General features: G+C 39.6%; 1 protein-coding gene across 1 annotated transcript in view; it reads right to left on the reverse strand.

The window, feature by feature from the left end:
* LOC128653877 (NADPH--cytochrome P450 reductase) overlaps positions 1-18126 on the reverse strand; it is a 134006-nt gene that overhangs the window by 100925 nt on the left and 14955 nt on the right. Inside the window, exon 2 of the mRNA XM_053707420.1 lies at positions 14610-14811. Within this exon, the coding sequence (XP_053563395.1) occupies positions 14610-14797 (188 nt within the window). The 5' untranslated portion in view covers positions 14798-14811. The remainder of the gene's footprint in view (positions 1-14609; positions 14812-18126) is intronic.

Below are 18126 nucleotides of genomic sequence, written 5' to 3' on the forward strand. Positions count from 1 at the left end.
CTCTCACTGAGAAGCTGACAGGAATACTTAAAACTCCAGTCCCATTCCGAAGAGTACTACCCTCCATAAGAGACAACTTTGAATCTTCCGACACTTCTCTGCCATCCTCCTGTGACGAAAGGCAAAGAATGACTGGGAGATGAGGGGAGTGGGGGGAGGTATTTAAGCCTTTGGCTGGGGTGACTTTGCCTCCTGGTGGCCAGGTTCTTATTTACCACAAGTAATGAATGAAGCCGTGCCGTGGACTCTCCTCCCCTTTAGATGGAAACAGGTAAGTAAGCACAGTCCAATCAAATAGCAGCCTTGATCATAGTCATCAATCAGCAAAGTGCAATGAATCACCTTGATAGTAAAGTGTAACAGATACTAGCAGATAAATACAAAGGTAGAGCACATCAAATGAAACCTGATAAAAACGTGACTCCTGACTAAGCAGCCATAGATATGCTGCAGTTTTGAAATATGACACACTCACTATGCGGCATGATCGGTGATCGTCATATCATTATCCCGTGTGTGGTTGTGGTTACATAGTCCGTTGCTATGCCATGTGATCAATATTATCCGGCCATTTTTGTGGTTTGAGTTTTGTATTTGGCCTCTATGTTTCACGGTAGTCAGTCCTGCACATGCGCAGTGAGGACGTCGGTGAAACGGCCAGACTCCTTATGGTTTAATTGGTGGTGGGGTAATTAAGGGGTAAGTCCCGGTTTGTTTGTTATGTCTGTCTGATGAAGGGGCACCACCCTGAAACATCATGTTATTTAATTGACATATTTTTCAAAACAGCGAGTGCCTTTTTTGTCTATATTTTTTCAAAGTATATACACACACGCACACACACGTATACACATAAACAGTCGTATGCAAAAGTTTAGGCACCCCTGACAATTTCCATGATTTTCATTTATAAATAATTGGGTGTTTGGAATTTTATTTTGATCTATGAAATAACTGAAGGACACAGTAATATTTCAGAAGTGAAAACATAATTTATGCTTACCTGATAAATTTATTTCTCTTGTAGTGTAGTCAGTCCATGGGTCATCCATTACTTATGGGATTATATCTCTTCCCCAACAGGAAGTTGCAAGAGGATCACCCAAGCAGAGCTGCTATATAGCTCCTCCCCTCACATGTCATATCCAGTCATTCGACCGAAACAAGACGAGAAAGGAGAAACCGTAGGGTGCAGTGGTGACTGGAGTTTAATTAAAATTTAGATCTGCCTTAAAAGACAGGGCGGGCCGTGGACTGACTACACTACAAGAGAAATAAATTTATCAGGTAAGCATAAATTATGTTTTCTCTTGTTAAGTGTAGTCAGTCCACAGGTCATCCATTACTTATGGGATACCAATACCAAAGCTAAAGTACACGGATGAAGGGAGGGACAAGGCAGGAACTTTAAACGGAAGGAACCACTGCCTGAAGCACCTTTCTCCCAAAAATAGCCTCCGAAGAAGCAAAAGTGTCAAATTTGTAAAATTTTGAAAAAGTGTGAAGTGAAGACCAAGTTGCAGCCTTGCAAATCTGTTCAAAAGAGGCCTCATTTTTAAAGGCCCAGGTGGAAGCCACAGCTCTAGTAGAATGAGCTGTAATTCTTTCAGGAGGCTGCTGTCCAGCAGTCTCATAGGCTAAACGTATTATGCTACGAAGCCAAAAAGAGAGAGAGGTAGCCGAAGCCTTTTGACCTCTCCTCTGTCCAGAGTAAACGACAAACAGGGAAGAAGTTTGACGAAAATCTTTAGTTGCCTGCAAATAGAACTTCAGGGCACGGACTACGTCCCGATTATGCAAAAGTCGTTCCTTCTTTGAAGAAGGGTTAGGACACAATGATGGAACAACAATCTCTTGATTGATATTCCTGTTAGAAACTACCTTAGGTAAGAACCCAGGTTTAGTACGCAGAACTACCTTGTCTGAATGAAAAATCAGATAAGGAGAATCACAATGTAAGGCAGATAACTCAGAGACTCTTCGAGCCGAGGAAATAGCCATCAAAAACAGAACTTTCCAAGATAACAGCTTGATATTAATGGAATGAAGGGGTTCAAATGGAACGCCTTGCAGAACGTTAAGAACTAGGTTTAAGCTCCACGGCGGAGCAACAGTCTTAAACACAGGCTTAATCCTAGCCAAAGCCTGACAAAAAGCCTGAACGTCTGGAACTTCTGCCAGACGTTTGTGTAGAAGGACAGAGCAGAAATCTGTCCCTTTAACGAACTAGCAGATAAGCCCTTTTCTAAACCCTCTTGTAGAAAAGACAATATCCTAGGAATCCTAACCTTACTCCATGAGTAACTCTTGGATTCGCACCAATATAAATATTTACGCCATATCTTATGGTAAATTCTTCTGGTAACAGGTTTCCTAGCCTGTATTAAGGTATCAATAACCGACTCCGAGAAGCCACGCTTCGATAGAATCAAGCGTTCAATCTCCATGCAGTCAGCTTCAGAGAAATTAGATTTGGATGGTTGAAAGGACCCTGAATTAGAAGGTCCTGCCTCAGAGGCAGAGACCATGGTGGACAGGACGACATGTCCACTAGGTCTGCATACCAGGTCCTGCGTGGCCATGCAGGCGCTATCAGAATCACCGATGCTCCCTCCTGTTTGATCTTGGCAATCAGTCGAGGAAGCATCGGAAATGGTGGAAACACATAAGCCATGTTGAAGACCCAAGGTGCTGTCAGAGCATCTATCAGCACCGCTCCCGGGTCCCTGGACCTGGATCCGTAACAAGGAAGCTTGGCGTTCTGGCGAGACGCCATGAGATCCAGATCTGGTTTGCCCCAACGATGAATCAGTTGAGCAAAGACCTCCGGATGAAGTTCCCACTCCCCCGGATGAAAAGTCTGGCGACTTAGAAAATCCGCCTCCCAGTTCTCCACGCCTGGGATGTAGATCGCTGACAGGTGGCAAGAGTGAGACTCTGCCCAGCGAATTATCTTTGAGACTTCCAACATTGCTAGGGAACTTCTGGTTCCCTCTTGATGGTTGATGTAAGCCACAGTCGTGATGTTGTCCGACTGAAATCTGATGAACCTCAGAGTTGCTAACTGAGGCCAAGCTAGAAGAGCATTGAATATTGCTCTTAACTCCAGAATATTTATTGGGAGGAGTTTCTCCTCCTGAGTCCACGATCCCTGAGCCTTCAGGGAATTCCAGACTGCGCCCCAACCTAGAAGGCCTAGAAGGCTGGCATCTGTTGTTACAATCGTCCAATCTGGCCTGCGAAAGGTCATTCCCTTGGACAGATGGGGCCGAGAAAGCCACTATAGAAGAGATTCTCTGGTCTCTTGATCCAGATTTAGCATGCACAATTGCAGCGGTCTGAGATGCAGGCGCGCAAATGGTACTATGTCCATTGCCGCTACCATTAAGCCGATTACTTCCATGCACTGAGCTACTGACGGGTGTGGAATGGAATGAAGGGCACGGCAAGCATTTAGAAGTTTTGATAACCTGGCCTCCGTCAGGTAAATTCTCATCTCTACAGAATCTATAAGAGTCCCTAGGAAGGGAACCCTTGTAAGTGGTAATAGAGAACTCTTTTCCACGTTCACCTTCCACCCATGCGACCTCAGAAATGCCAGAACTATCTCTGTATGAGACTTGGCAGTTTGAAAACTTGACGCTTGTATCAGAATGTCGTCTAGGTACGGAGCCACCGCTATGCCTCGCGGTCTTAGTACCGCCAGAAGTGAGCCCAGAACCTTTATAAAGATTCTTGGAGCCGTAGCTAACCCAAAGGGAAGAGCTACAAACTGGCAATGCCTGTCTAGGAAGGCAAATCTTAGGTACCGATAATGATCCTTGTGAATCGGTATGTGAAGGTAGGCATCCTTTAAATCCACTGTGGTCATGTACTGACCCTCTTGGATCATGGGTAGGATGGTTCGAATAGACTCCATTTTGAATGATGGAACTCTTAGGAATTTGTTTAGGATTTTTAAGTCCAAGATTGGTCTGAAGGTTCCCTCTTTCTTGGGAACCACAAGAAGATTTGAATAGAATCCTTGCCCGTGTTCCGTCCGCGGAACTGGGTGGATCACCCCCATTAGTAAGAGGTCTTGTACACAGCGTAGAAACGCCTCTTTCTTTATTCGGTTTGCTGATAACCTTGAAAGATGAAATCTCCCTTGTGGAGGAGAAGCTTTGAAGTCCAGAAGATATCCCTGAGATATGATCTCCAACGCCCAGGGATCCTGGACATCTCTTGCCCAAGCCTGGGCAAAGAGAGAAAGTCTGCCCCCCACTAGATCCGTTTCCGGATAGGGGGCCCTCTCTTCATGCTGTCTTAGGGGCAGCAGCAGGTTTTCTGGCCTGCTTGCCCTTGTTCCAGAACTGGTTAGTTTTCCAGCCCTGTCTGTAACGAGCAATAGCTCCTTCCTGTTTTGGAGCGGAGGAAGTTGATGCTGCTCCTGCCTTGAGGTTACGAAAGGCACGAAAATTAGACTGTTTGGCCTTTGATTTGGCCCTGTCATGAGGCAGAGCATGGCCCTTACCTACTGTAATGTCAGCGATAATTTCTTTCAAGCCGGCCCGAATAAGGTCTGCCCTTTGAAAGGAATATTAAGCAATTTAGAAGTCACGTCAGCTGACCAGGATTTAAGCCATAGCGCTCTGCGCGCTTGGATGGCGAATCCGGAGTTCTTAGCCGTAAGTTTGGTTAAATGTACGACGGCATCAGAAACAAATGCGTTAGCTAGCTTAAGTGCTTTAAGCTTGTTCATAATTTCATCCAATGGAGCTGTGCGAATGGCCTCTTCCAGAAACTCAAACCAGAATGCCGCCGCAGCAGTGACAGGCGCAATGCATGCAAGGGGCTGTAAAATAAAACCTTGTTCAACAAACATTTTCTTAAGGTAACCTTCTAATTTTTTATCCATTGGATCTGAAAAGGCACAACTATCCTCCACCGGGATAGTGGTACGCTTAGCCAAAGTAGAAACTGCTCCCTCCACCTTAGGGACCGTCTGCCATAAGTCCCGTGTGGTGGCGTCTATTGGAAACATTTTCCTAAATATAGGAGGGTGGGGAAAGGGCACACCGGGTCTATCCCACTCCTTGCTAATAATTTCTGTAAGCCTCTTAGGTATAGGAAAAACGTCAGTACACACCGGTACCGCATAGTATCTATCCAGCCTACATAATTTCTATGGAATTGCAACCGTGTTACAATCATTCAGAGCCGCTAATACCTCCCCTAGCAATACGCAGAGGTTCTCAAGCTTAAATTTAAAATTAGAAATCTCTGAATCCAGTCTCCCTGGATCAGATCCGTCACCCACAGAATGAAGCTCTCCGTCCTCATGTTCTGCAAATTGTGACGCAGTATCGGACATGGCTCTCCCATCATCAGCGCGCTCTGTCCTTAACCCAGAGCAATCGCGCTTGCCTCTTAATTCTGGCAATTTAGATAATACTTCTGTCATAACAGTAGCCATGATTTGTATGGGCCTCTCTGATGTACTTGGCGCCACAATATCACGCACCTCCTGAGCGGGAGGCGAAGGTACCGACACGTGAGGAGAGTTAGTCGGCATAACTTCCCCCTCGTTGTCTGGTGATAATTTCTTTACATGTAAAGATTGACTTTTATTTAAAGTGACATCAATGCATTTAGTACACAAATTTCTATGGGGCTCCACATTGGCCTTCAAACATAGTGAACAAAGAGATTCATCTGTGTCAGACATGTTTAAACAGACTAGCAATGAGACTAGCAAGCTTGGAAAATACTTTCAAATAAATTTACAAGCAATATAAAAAACGCTACTGCGCCTTTAAGAAGCACAAAAAGCTGTCACAGTTGAAATAACAATGAACCAAATTAGTTATAGCAACCAGATTTTCACAGTAAACGTATTAAGTTAGCAAAGGATTGCACCCACCAGCAAAAGGATGATTAACCCCTTAATACCCAAAAACGGATAACAATTTAATAATTAACGTTTTTATCACAGTCAAACACACTGTCACAGGTCTGCTGTGACTGATTACCTCCCTCAAAATGAATTTTGAAGACCCCCTGAGCTCTCTAGAGACGTCCTGGATCATGGAGGATGAAGTAGGAAGATTGTGACTGAATTTTTACTGCGCAAAAAAGCGCTAAAATAAGCCCCTCCCACTCATATTACAACAGTGGGGAAGCTCAGTTAACTGTTTCTATGCAGAAAACAAAGATAGCCATGTGGTAAAAATCATGCCCCAATAAGTTTTATCACCAAGTACCTCACAAAAAACGATTAACATGCTAGTAAACGTTTTGAACATACATTTTAAAAGCTATGAAGTGTTATTAATAAGCCTGCTACCAGTCGCTTTTACTGCAGTTAAGGCTCATACATTACTTCAGTATTAACAGTATTTTCTGAGTCAAATTCCATTCCCTAGAAAAATACTTCAGTGTACACACACTCATCAGCCTAATACCAGTCTCTACCACTGCATTTAAGGCTGAACTTACATTACATTGGTATTAGCAGTACTTTCTCAGTCAATTCCATTCCTTAGAAAAATAATTTACTGCACATACCTCGTTTGCAGGGGGACCCTGCATGCTATTCCCCTTTTCTGAAGTTACCTCACTCCTCAGAATGTGTGAGAACAGCCAGTGGATCTTAGTTATGTCTGCTAAGATCATAGAAAACGCAGGCAGATTCTTCTTCTAATGCTGCCTGAGAACAAACAACACACTGCGGTGCCATTTAAAATAACAAACTTTTGATTGAAGAAATAAACTAAGTTTAAAAACACCACAGACCTCTCGCAACGACCTATCTTTAGTTAGGTTGCAAGAGAATGACTGGATATGACATGTGAGGGGAGGAGCTATATAGCAGCTCTGCTTGGGTGATCCTCTTGCAACTTCCTGTTGGGGAAGAGATATAATCCCATAAGTAATGGATGACCCGTGGACTGACTACACTTAACAAGAGAAATGAGGTTTATTGGATTAACAGAAAATGTGCAATATGCATCCAAACGAAATTAGACAGGAGCGGTGCATAAATTTGGGCACCCTTGTCATTTTGTTGATTTGAATACCTGTAACTACCTAGCATTGGTTAATTGGAACATACAATTGGTTTGGTGAGCCCAAATAAGCCTTGAACTTTATAGACGGGTGCATCCAATCCATCCAAGGTATTTAAGGTGGCCTTCAACAATTCAACTCACTTTGCACAAGGAGAAGCTGTATGGGAGAGTGATGCGGAAGAAGCCTTTTTATGCACACACGCCACAAACAGGGTCTCTTGAGGCATGCAAAACGCAGATTTTGACAAGCCAGCTTCATTTTGGAAGAAGGTGCTGTGGACTGATGAAACAAAGATTAAGTTATTTGGTCATAACAAGAGCCGTTATGCATGGCGGCAAAAGAACACAGCGTTGCCTAGACAAACACTTGCTACCCACAGTAAAATTTGGTGGATGTTCCATCATGCTATATGGGGCTGTGTGGCCAGTGCCAGTACTGGGAATCTTGTAAATGTTGAGGGTCGCATGGATTCCACTCAATATTAGCAGATACTTGAGAATAATGTTGAGGAATCAGTCACAAAGTTGAAGTTACGCCGGGGCTGGATATTTCACCAAGAAAACGACCCAAAATACCGCTTAAAATCTACTCTGGCATTTATGCAGAGGAACAAGTACAATGTTCTGGAATGGCCATCCCAGTCCCCAGACCTGAATACCATTGAAAATCTGTGGGGCGATTTAAAGCGGGCTGATGTTTTTGCAAGGAGGAGTGGTCCAAAATACCTTCATCCATAATTCAGACACTCATTACAGGCTATAGGAAGCATCTAGAGGCTGTTATTTCTGGAAAAGGAGGCTCTACTAAAAATTGATGCAATATTTCTGTTGGGGTGACAAACTTTATGCACCTCATTTCACTACTGAAATATTACTGTGTCCTTCAGTTATTTGATAGATCAAAAAGAAATTGCTGATCCAAAACACCCAATTATTTTTAAATGAAAATCATGGAAATTGTCAGGGGTGCCTAAACTTTTGCAAACAAATATATTATAATATAGATTATATAGGAAACTTTTTGCAAATTCGTCACTATTTATTGTGAACGTTTTCGGCCAAACTGGTCCGTCCTCAGACAAAAAGTGAAATCAACATACATTTACCCTTTACCATACTTAAATGCTGTAACTGCCGGTTTCCATGCTCTCCAGAGTATACACGCCCTCCAGTGTGACATCATCCCAGGCAACATGGGGCCGGTCATGTCCAACAAATAAAACATGTATCAAAATACCATAAATGACCAAGAAGAAGAAAAAAAAAAAAAACTCTATGCAAAATATACCGTACCGGCCATGTAAGAATATTGAAGGTTGTCATAGCAACCGAGCAAAACAAAATAGAAGAGCGTAATAGGCTCATTCATAACCAATCATAATGGTGACAACGTCAGATATGTACAATACAATACCCCAGAAAATCCCAACATCATGTGGAAACCTATGAGATACCGTAGGACTTTGAACATAAAACAAAAACAGGCCTGTTGTCATAGCAACCACAATTAAACCGGTGCTATCATAATATGTTCATAGTCGAACGGATATCACTATATAGTCTAGTATCTACAAATGTATGCAATATACAAAAGGAAGTTGATTATACACTGTCCTAAGCAATCAGAGAGGGAGGATACTATATCCACCACCGCTGCTGAAAGCAAATACATCGGACTCCACAAAGGAAAAATACACTGTAAGATAACGTTGTAATGCAAAACATCATCAAAAAACATCATCAAAAACCATAATCCCCAAACATATTACATTGTGTTCGCCGTGCCGCACAAGTGTCAGAGGTTGTCATAGCAACCGAGCGGGACACAATAGAAGAGTGTGTTTGGCTCATTCAAAACCAATCTTAGTCTGGATCGTCTAATACAATATATTCTTACCAGAGCGTGAAATAAATTTTCATTAATGGAAACAAGTCATCAAATGAGTACAATACAGTAACCCTGGGGGTCTCAAAAACTTATGGAACCCTGTGAGATATTGTAAGGCTATGAACACAAAGAGCAAGACAACACACACTTGTTGTCTTATCAAACGCAATTTATAAAACAAAATACTGTCGTGCTTAAGTCATGTGTTCATAATCAGATATTGCTGCCTAATCTAGTATCAGCAAATATATACAATAAAGATTTGTTACACTATGCATTGAAAAAATCAAATCAAGAAAAGAAAGAATGCTATGTCAATCACAGCTGTCGCAAACAGGTATACCAAGCTCCATAAAGGAACTTTGCACAACAAGCCAAATGCAACAGTGGGCACAATAATCTATAAGGTGTATCGATCAAAACTATCAAACAGAAGATGGCTCTCATTGTATAGGAGAAAAAGGAGGATAACAGGAATGCATGCCAATCTAAATGGGTATTCAACCCTTTGGGTGTTAGTGTTTCAACTTACAAGACAGGAGAGACAGAGACAATATCAACATCATAAGAGACGCCCAAGATACCAGAAACCAAGAGACCTGACTAAAGTCGAAAGCTCTGGATCTGGATCCGGCTCGGAAAGGGAGCCTACAGCCAATCAAAATCCAATAGTGCAACAAGCCTCGGGGGTAACCACTCGCTCAAAAAACTCACAAGGAAAAGAGCCATCACAAGGCAAGGGGGGCATAAAGAGAAAACTTCCAATGATACCTCCAAAATGACACCAGAAAATTCAGTCTACCCTTTTTCGGAAAGAAACGTACCGTAATGCTCTGTTACACTATACTAGTTGCCATCCCCCGGCACTAAAAAAGGCAATTCCTAAGTCCCAGCTACAAAGGGTCCTACAAAACAATACGGAAGGGTCCAATAGGGATATCCAACTCTCTAAGATGGAGGGTCGCTTCAAGGAGAGGAGTTATCCGAGTAATCTGTTGAAAGAACAACGTAAACAACTTTTGGAGCCCTCAGCAACTAGAAGTGAGAAGGATGCTCAAAAAATGACTTTTTTCACAACCTACACAGGGGATGAGCGAAATAGCTGCTACACTAAGAAAACATTGGGATATTATAAGCACAGACATATATGCCACCCCCACATATTGGATATAGGAGGGGTAGATCTCTCAGAGACATGTTGGTTAAAACAGACCCCCAGCAATGTTACAGAAAACACACCTGGCTTCCTTTCAAGAAACCAGGCGTCTATCATTGTTTGGGTTGCACCACTTGTGGAGGATTAATTACCGGACCCTCCTTTTCACATCCATATAGGAGGAAGAGTTATAAACACAAGTATAGGTTGACGTGCACAACAACACACATTGTGTATTTGCTTCACTGCCCATGTGCTTTTTTACATTGGAAAAACTTGTGACGACCTCAGGACCTGCATGGCGAACCATCGGTCCGCCATTCGGACAGCCATCACCAAGGGCTCGTCGTAGCAACCGGTAGCCCGGCATTTTCAGACACTTCAGCATAGTGTGACGGATCTAAAATACACTATTATTGACCATGTCCCCCCTCTCAACAGAGGGGTGATCGGAATAAATTGCTCCTTCAAAAGGAGGCCAGATGGACCTACAAACTTGAAACACTAACACCCAAAGGGTTGAATACCCATGCATTCCTGTAATCCTCCTTTTTCTCCTATACAATAAGAGCCATCTTCTGTTTGATCGTTTTGATCTATACACCTTATAGATTATTGTGCCCACTGTTGCATTTGGCTTGTTGTGCAAGGTTCCTTTATGGAGCTTGGCATACCTGTTTGCGACAGCTGTGAATGACATAACATTCTTTCTTTTCTTGATTTGATTTTTTAATACATAGTGTAACAAATCTTTATTGTATATATTTGCTGGTACTAGTGCATTAGGCAGGGATATCTGTTTGATTATGAACACATGACTTAAGCACCAACAGTATTTTGTTTTATAAATTGCGGTTGATAAGACAACAAGTGTGTTTGTCTTGCTCTTTGTGTTCATAGCCTTACAATATCTAACAGGGTTCCATAAGTTTTGAGACCCCCAGGGTTACTGTATTGTACTCATTTGATGACTTGTATCCATTTATCAAAATTAGTTTTACGCTCTGGTAAGAATATATTGTATTAGACAATCCGGACTAAGATTGGTTTTGAATGAGCCTAACACACTCTTCTATTGTGTCCCGCTCGGTTGCTATGACAACCTCTGACACTTGTGCGGCACGGCGAACACAATGTAATATGTTTGTGGATTATGGGTTTTGAGGATTCTTTTGATGATGTTTTGCATTTCCACGTTATCTTGCAGTGTATTTTTCGTTTGTGGAGTCAGATGTATTTGCCTTCAGCAGCGGTGGTGGATATAGTATCCTCCCTCTCTCTGATTGCTTAGGACAGTGTATAATCAACTTCCTTTTGTATATTGCATACATTTGTAGATACTAGACTGTATAGGGATATCCGTTCGACTATGAACATATTATGATAGCACCGGTAGAATTTTGCCTTATAAATTGTGGTTGCTATGACAACAAGCTTGTTTGTTTTTGTTTTATGTTCATAGTCCTACGGTATCTCATAGGTTTCCACATGATGTTGGGATTTTCTGGGGTATTGTATTGTACATATCTGATGTCACCATTTATGAAACTTGGTTACACGTTTGTGTAAAAGTGTATTGTATTAGACGATCCGGGTTATGAATGAGCCTATTACGCTCTTCTATTTTGTTTCGCTCAGTTGCTATGACAACCTTCAATACTCTTACATGACCGGTACAGCCAATACAATGTAATATGGTTTTGGATGATGTTTTGCATACAGTTTTTTCTTGGTCATTTATGGTATTTTGATATATGTTTTATTTGTTAGTTGTGACTGGCCCCATGTTGCCCGGGATGATGACGTCACACTGGAGGGCGTTTCTACCTGGAAGAGTGTGGAGACCGGATGTTACAGAATTTAAGTATGGTGAAGGGTAATTGTATGTTGATTTCACTTTTTGGCTGAGGACGGACCAGTTTGGCCCGAAAAGGTTCACAATAAATAGTGACGAATTTGTAAAAAAAACAAAACAAAAAAAAAAAAACACAAACTTTCCTATTGGAGTGCACTCTCTCTTATTGATTATATTTTACCTTTTGCTGCACCTTTTTCACATATATACATACATACACATACATAACACAGGGTATAGAGAGTGTTATTGTATTTATGCTAGATTTTTTTCAACAAAATCATTTGTCTATATATCTCAAGTCACATGTATGCAATAGCCACACCTCTTCATGAAGTGTGTAATTACGTTACTATATGGATTTGTAACATGTGACTTGTGCTATTTAAAGCTACACAATAAGACAAACATATGACTCATTGGCTGTGGTAAAGGTGAGGGCATTAATTACCAATACCATTAATTTAATTATATAGGCATCATGCAACACTGAAGTAGAAATATATTGTAATTGTTGCCAATTAAGCAGTAGCACATACAGCAACATTAAACAAGACAATAAAATAGTCTATAGTGTCTATAAAGAACAAAATATTGATTATACACCAACAACTACTTTATAGATCTCATAAATCCTGTCATTGTTAGACTGTACATAAAAAAATCAGTTTAATTAAAAATTAGATATGTGAATTTAGATCTTTTGTGGGGATCCAAATGCTGAAGTAGGAGGCTGTTTAGCTCTGTTCAGAGCCAAATTTATTCTTGTGAAAGCTCACCACACTAAGATCTGGATTTGTACAATATTAATATAGGGTGCTCTTCTCAGACATGCAGATTATACCCATACAAATAATTGATGTTGATCTTTCTATTAGCTAGTAGTCTAGGATAGCTTGTAACACATTAATGCCCATCTTATATGAATAAAATTACCAGTTCCCCAGCACTGTATTCTCTAGTCTACCCATGCTGTCTTTTAAAATCACTGCATGTGCATATAAAATGGATTAAGAAACAAAAAGGACTGCCCCATTGTTAACCTCATTTGCATGTCAGAAACCAGAATTGCTAGCTGCTAAATGTGCGCTGAGGAAATCTATGGGAAAACTAGGCTCTTCACTTGGCTGGTATAATGTTCAATTAAAAGGGACACTGAACCCAATTTTTTTCTTTCGTGATTCAGATTGAAAGTTGCTTAAAATTGCATGCTCTAATTTACTCCTATTATCAATTTTTTTTCATTCTCTTGGTATCTTTATTTGAAAAGCAAGAATGTAAGTTTAGATGCCGGCCCATTTTTGGTGAACAACCTGGGTTGTTCTTGCCAATTATTGGTGGGTGAATTTATCCACCAAACAAGTGCTGTCCAGGGTCTGAACCAAAAATGGGCTGGCTCCTTAGCTTAGATGCCATCTTTTTCAAATAAAGATAGCAAAAGAAAGAAGAAAACTTGATAATAGGAGTAAATTAGAAAGTTGCTTTAAACTGCATGCCCTATCTCGATCGCAAAAGAAAAATGTGTGTTCAGTGTCACTTTAAACATTACTTTGAAGACCATGATTCTGTTTCTTTCTGACAATAATAGTAAATTCATGCAATGCCAGATTTTTAAATGCTTTTGATATCCCAATTACTTTAAAATTAACATCTTCAATGATCTTCCCAATTACATACATATATATATACACACATATATACACACACACACACACACATATACATATATATTTATTTTTTTTATTGTGGCGTGCAATATTACAACAAACTAAAGTCCAGGCCTGGATGGCTAAGGTAACTTTAAACCACATTACACAAATCAACAAAGCCTTGCTAGGTGAAAGGTGTCACAACATTTAAATGCCCTGGTTAATCATAAGTGTACAGTCAGAGGTGAAGATCATACACAGAATGTGCTGACATTCATAAAGGGAACACAGGAAATAAAAGCAATGTGAAGGTATTTATCAATATTTTACAGTGGTCTGACATATGGAACATGTCATAACATGAGGCCTATTCTTGGAAATAAAACAATACACTAAGGCTGCGTTTGCCATGAACAGTTTTATTCATATACTCTAACATCAACACATTTTTCAATTTTCTGTCCTGGTTATCCAAAGTACTGTTTAAACGGAAACAAACCGGTGATGGAAGAACAGGTTGTCAAACCTATCACCCTGCGGCCAGAACCCGCAGCCAGTGACAAGGAGCAGGACCAAGAGATATTGGATGCCTCCCACCTCCTTCTCCTTCCCATCTATTACTGACACTACCAATACTAAGATACCCAGTTCCTGCTGCATTTAATGAGGTCACATGACTCAGCACACAGCTTATAGGTCAGGGCAACAAGGGGAAGAGAGGTCTGAACTGTACACAGGGTTTAAAGTATGTTTGGGGAAACATGTGGCATAATAATAAAGTTACTGGGAAATGCATTTTTTTTTAAATAAATGTTACTAACACTCCGTCAAAGGATAAAATGTAAAACAAAAACCAATACACTAAACTAATACAAAATAATAATAATAATAATAATAATAATAAATAATAATAACAACCCCTCAAGCTACACCAGCAGAATTTGAGTAAAACAAACAGTTTGACTAAACTGGCAAGTGGGAAAACAAACAAACAAAACTGAGGAACACTCACGTGGAAGGCTGAATTTTAGTGAACTCAACGGTTTCCTCCTTCTTTTTCCGGAAGAAAAACCAGTATGTTAGCAGTCCAACAATGAGAGATAAGAGAAACATATCAGCCATACTAAACATGGCCTCCTCCTGGGAACTGCTTCCGTCCTCTGCATGGCACATGTCTTGATCCACACACGAATCCCCCATGTTTAATGGCCTTGCTATAGAAAAAATATAAAAGGTGCAATTAGATTATTTAATTATCTGGCTTATAGGATTTGCAAAGATGTATTCTAGATTACATTAAAATGACAGTACAGTCAAAATCAAAAGATTCATGGATCAGATCAGGCACATAATTGCAAACAACTTTCATTTTTATTTCCCCCCCCTAAATTTATCTTGTTCTCTTGGTATGCTTTGAACAAACAAAGTTGACTCATAGGACCTAAGGAGTATGCACATCCCTTGTCTCTCAATCTGTGGTAAAAAAAAAAAACTTAGAAGTGTGTGCGTTTGTGTGTACGCACATACGTACACGTGTGTGTGTGTGTGTGTGTGTGTGTGTGTGTGCGCATGTGTACACACACATACATACTCACACATCCATCCCATTATATATATGTAGAAATATGTATAAAAAAATTGAACATATTCTGCTATGTGAAGAACATATATTTGTATACGTGTATTCTTATTTGCGCTAACCCAACATAAAATATGATCAGGTTTGTGCGAGAGTTGAGTGTTTAGGTATTTTTCCACTTTTTTCTCCATTGACTTTCATAAAAGGCATACGTGAACTCGCGCGTGATATTCTAACTTCAGCTTTAAGAAACACGAGCGAAAGCAGTTTACTTTCAACTCGTAATAAAAGCGCAAAATATTACTTCTAGTGCAATTAACGCTCAAGCAAAAGTATTAATGTGCGCTCCAATCGTAATTTGGCCAAAAATGTTTAGTTATAACATTGCAATGCACATTCATTTCCAACACTGCTTGCTTTTCATGCAATTTCCATTCCTCTTCTCCACAAAAGCAGAACAGCATTTTGCAATTTGCAATGGCCTTGATGTTTATAGAACCAAGTAACACACTGGCAAAAAAAATCACCAAAAGCTCTATTAAGTCTATAACTTTATCACGTCACCAGGTTGTTGTTTTTTTGTTGGTTTGTTTTTAAATGCAACACTACCTTACAAACACACACATCTATCTATAGCTCTCTTTAAGACATACAATTACTGCTGTAGTGATTTGTATCCATTTCTCTCTTATTTTTTTAACCTGGCACTACTGGTGCAAAAAAAAAAAAAAGTTTTATTAAAAGCTACCTGGTTGCAAATACTAGGTTAAGCTTTAATCCTCAATGGATCACATGTGGCAGGCATTGCACGGATTCTACGCACAGAGGGAGTGGACCATAGGAGAAGAATGCCTTTGGAATCTCCGGAATTATACAGACGCTGAGTTCACAGCAAATTTCCGATGTATACTGTATTTAGTGGAGAAGGTTCACTATCCTGGGGTTGCGTATAAGAGATTCAGTTTCTGTTATGTAAAGGGACATGAAGCCCACATTTTTTCTTTCATAATTTAGAAAGAATGCAATTTTAAACAACTTTCTAATTTACTTCTATTATCGAATTTGCTTCCTTCTCTTGATATCCTTTGCTGAAAAGCATATCTAGATAGGCTCAGAAGCTGTTGATTGGTGTCTGCACATAGATGCCTTGTGTGATTTGCTAACCCATGTGATTTGCTATTTCTTCAACATAGGATATAGAAATATTTAAGCAAATTAAATAGAAGAAAATGTGAATGTAATTTAAAAAATTGTATTCTCTATCTGAACAAAGAAAGAAAAAATTGAACTTTCATGATTCAGATAGAGCATGCAATTTTAAGAGACTTTTTAGAGGCACCAACTCCTACTAAGCATGTGCAGGAGTTTATAAGGTACACGTATACTAGTCTGTGATTGGCTGATGGCTTACACATGATACAGGGTGCCAGTAAATTTGGGGGGGGGGGGGGAAATAAGTTTGTCATAAAAAGAGACAAAAAATAAAATCTGCTAATATTAAAAGTCAGTAAGTTCTATTGTATTGTCTTTTTATTATACACCTGCTAAGTATGCAACTCTACTGTATTTAGTGGTCCTTCAAAAAGGTACTTTGCCTTATTTGTTACATGAGGAGAGCCTAACAGCTATATATACAGTTATAATAACTATTATATATATATATATATATATATATATATGTAGCCCTCAGTTAACGCCAGGGTTAGGTTCCAGAAGGAATGGTTGTAAATCGAAACCGTTGTAAATTGAAACCCAGTTTATAATGTAAGTCAATGGGAAGTGAGGGAGATAGGTTCCAGGCCCCTCTCAAAATTGTCATAAGTAACACCTAATACATTATTTTTAAAGCTTTGAAATGAAGACTTTAAATGCTAAACAGCATTATAAACCTAATAAAATAATCACAACACAGACTTAACTTGCATTTTTCTGCAAACAGTTCTTTCTATGCATTCCAGTCTGGACTGATTTATAGACAGGAAGATCTTGTTCCTTTGAAATCTGCTTAATAGCTCAGGTCTGGTTAAACTAATTAATTTCAGCTTGCTTGGCTTTGCAGCAACACAAGCTGACAGCTCCACTTACTGGCTATTTTAATAAATGCACTGCTTCTCAATGCTTTTCAATAGCAGTCACATGACTGGAAAAAAGGTTGTTATTCTGAAACTGTGTAAATTGAACCGTTGTAAAACGAGGGCCACCTGTGTGTGTGTGTATATATATATATATATATATATATATATATATATATATATATATATATATATATATATATATATATATATATATATATATATATATATATATATATATATATATATATATATATATATATATATACATACATATACATATACATACCATTGCACAAGGGAATTCTGGATAAGATATGCAAATTCTCCCTTGTGCAATGGTAACATTGTATATGAGGTATTTCTGGGAAAAAGCGAGCGGGGAATCTTGCCTAGATGTGTTAATTTCCTATGCAAATATTTACATTTATTTAATTTTGAGACATGGAGGATTTTTTTTTTTTATCTCCCCCTTAATTTTAAAATATATATGGGCCTTACCCAGAGCCGCTTGGGTAATGTCAGCTTTACCCGGATTTCGGGCATTACCCGTAATATATACATACACATAATTTTATAGAAATATATATTTATACACATATACACACCCTTTATTATTTCTATCATAGGGACGGCCAAAAGGGGAAAAAAAAAAATTGTGGTTCACATTGGGATAGCGTAAAGGAATTAAGTAGCATCTTGTGAAACCCTCTCATTTACTATCATTTTAAACCTCAGCAGAAAATTGCAAAGTCATTTGTGAGCCGATGAGCTTTACGGAGAATGTTCATCTTGAGATAACAGTGTGGTACATATAAAATACTGCATATATAAGGATTCACAAAAACTACTGATTCATACTAACTCATGAGGATTTC

Source organism: Bombina bombina, chromosome 3 (genome assembly GCF_027579735.1).
Source record: "Bombina bombina isolate aBomBom1 chromosome 3, aBomBom1.pri, whole genome shotgun sequence".
Taxonomy (NCBI): Eukaryota; Metazoa; Chordata; class Amphibia; order Anura; family Bombinatoridae; genus Bombina; species Bombina bombina.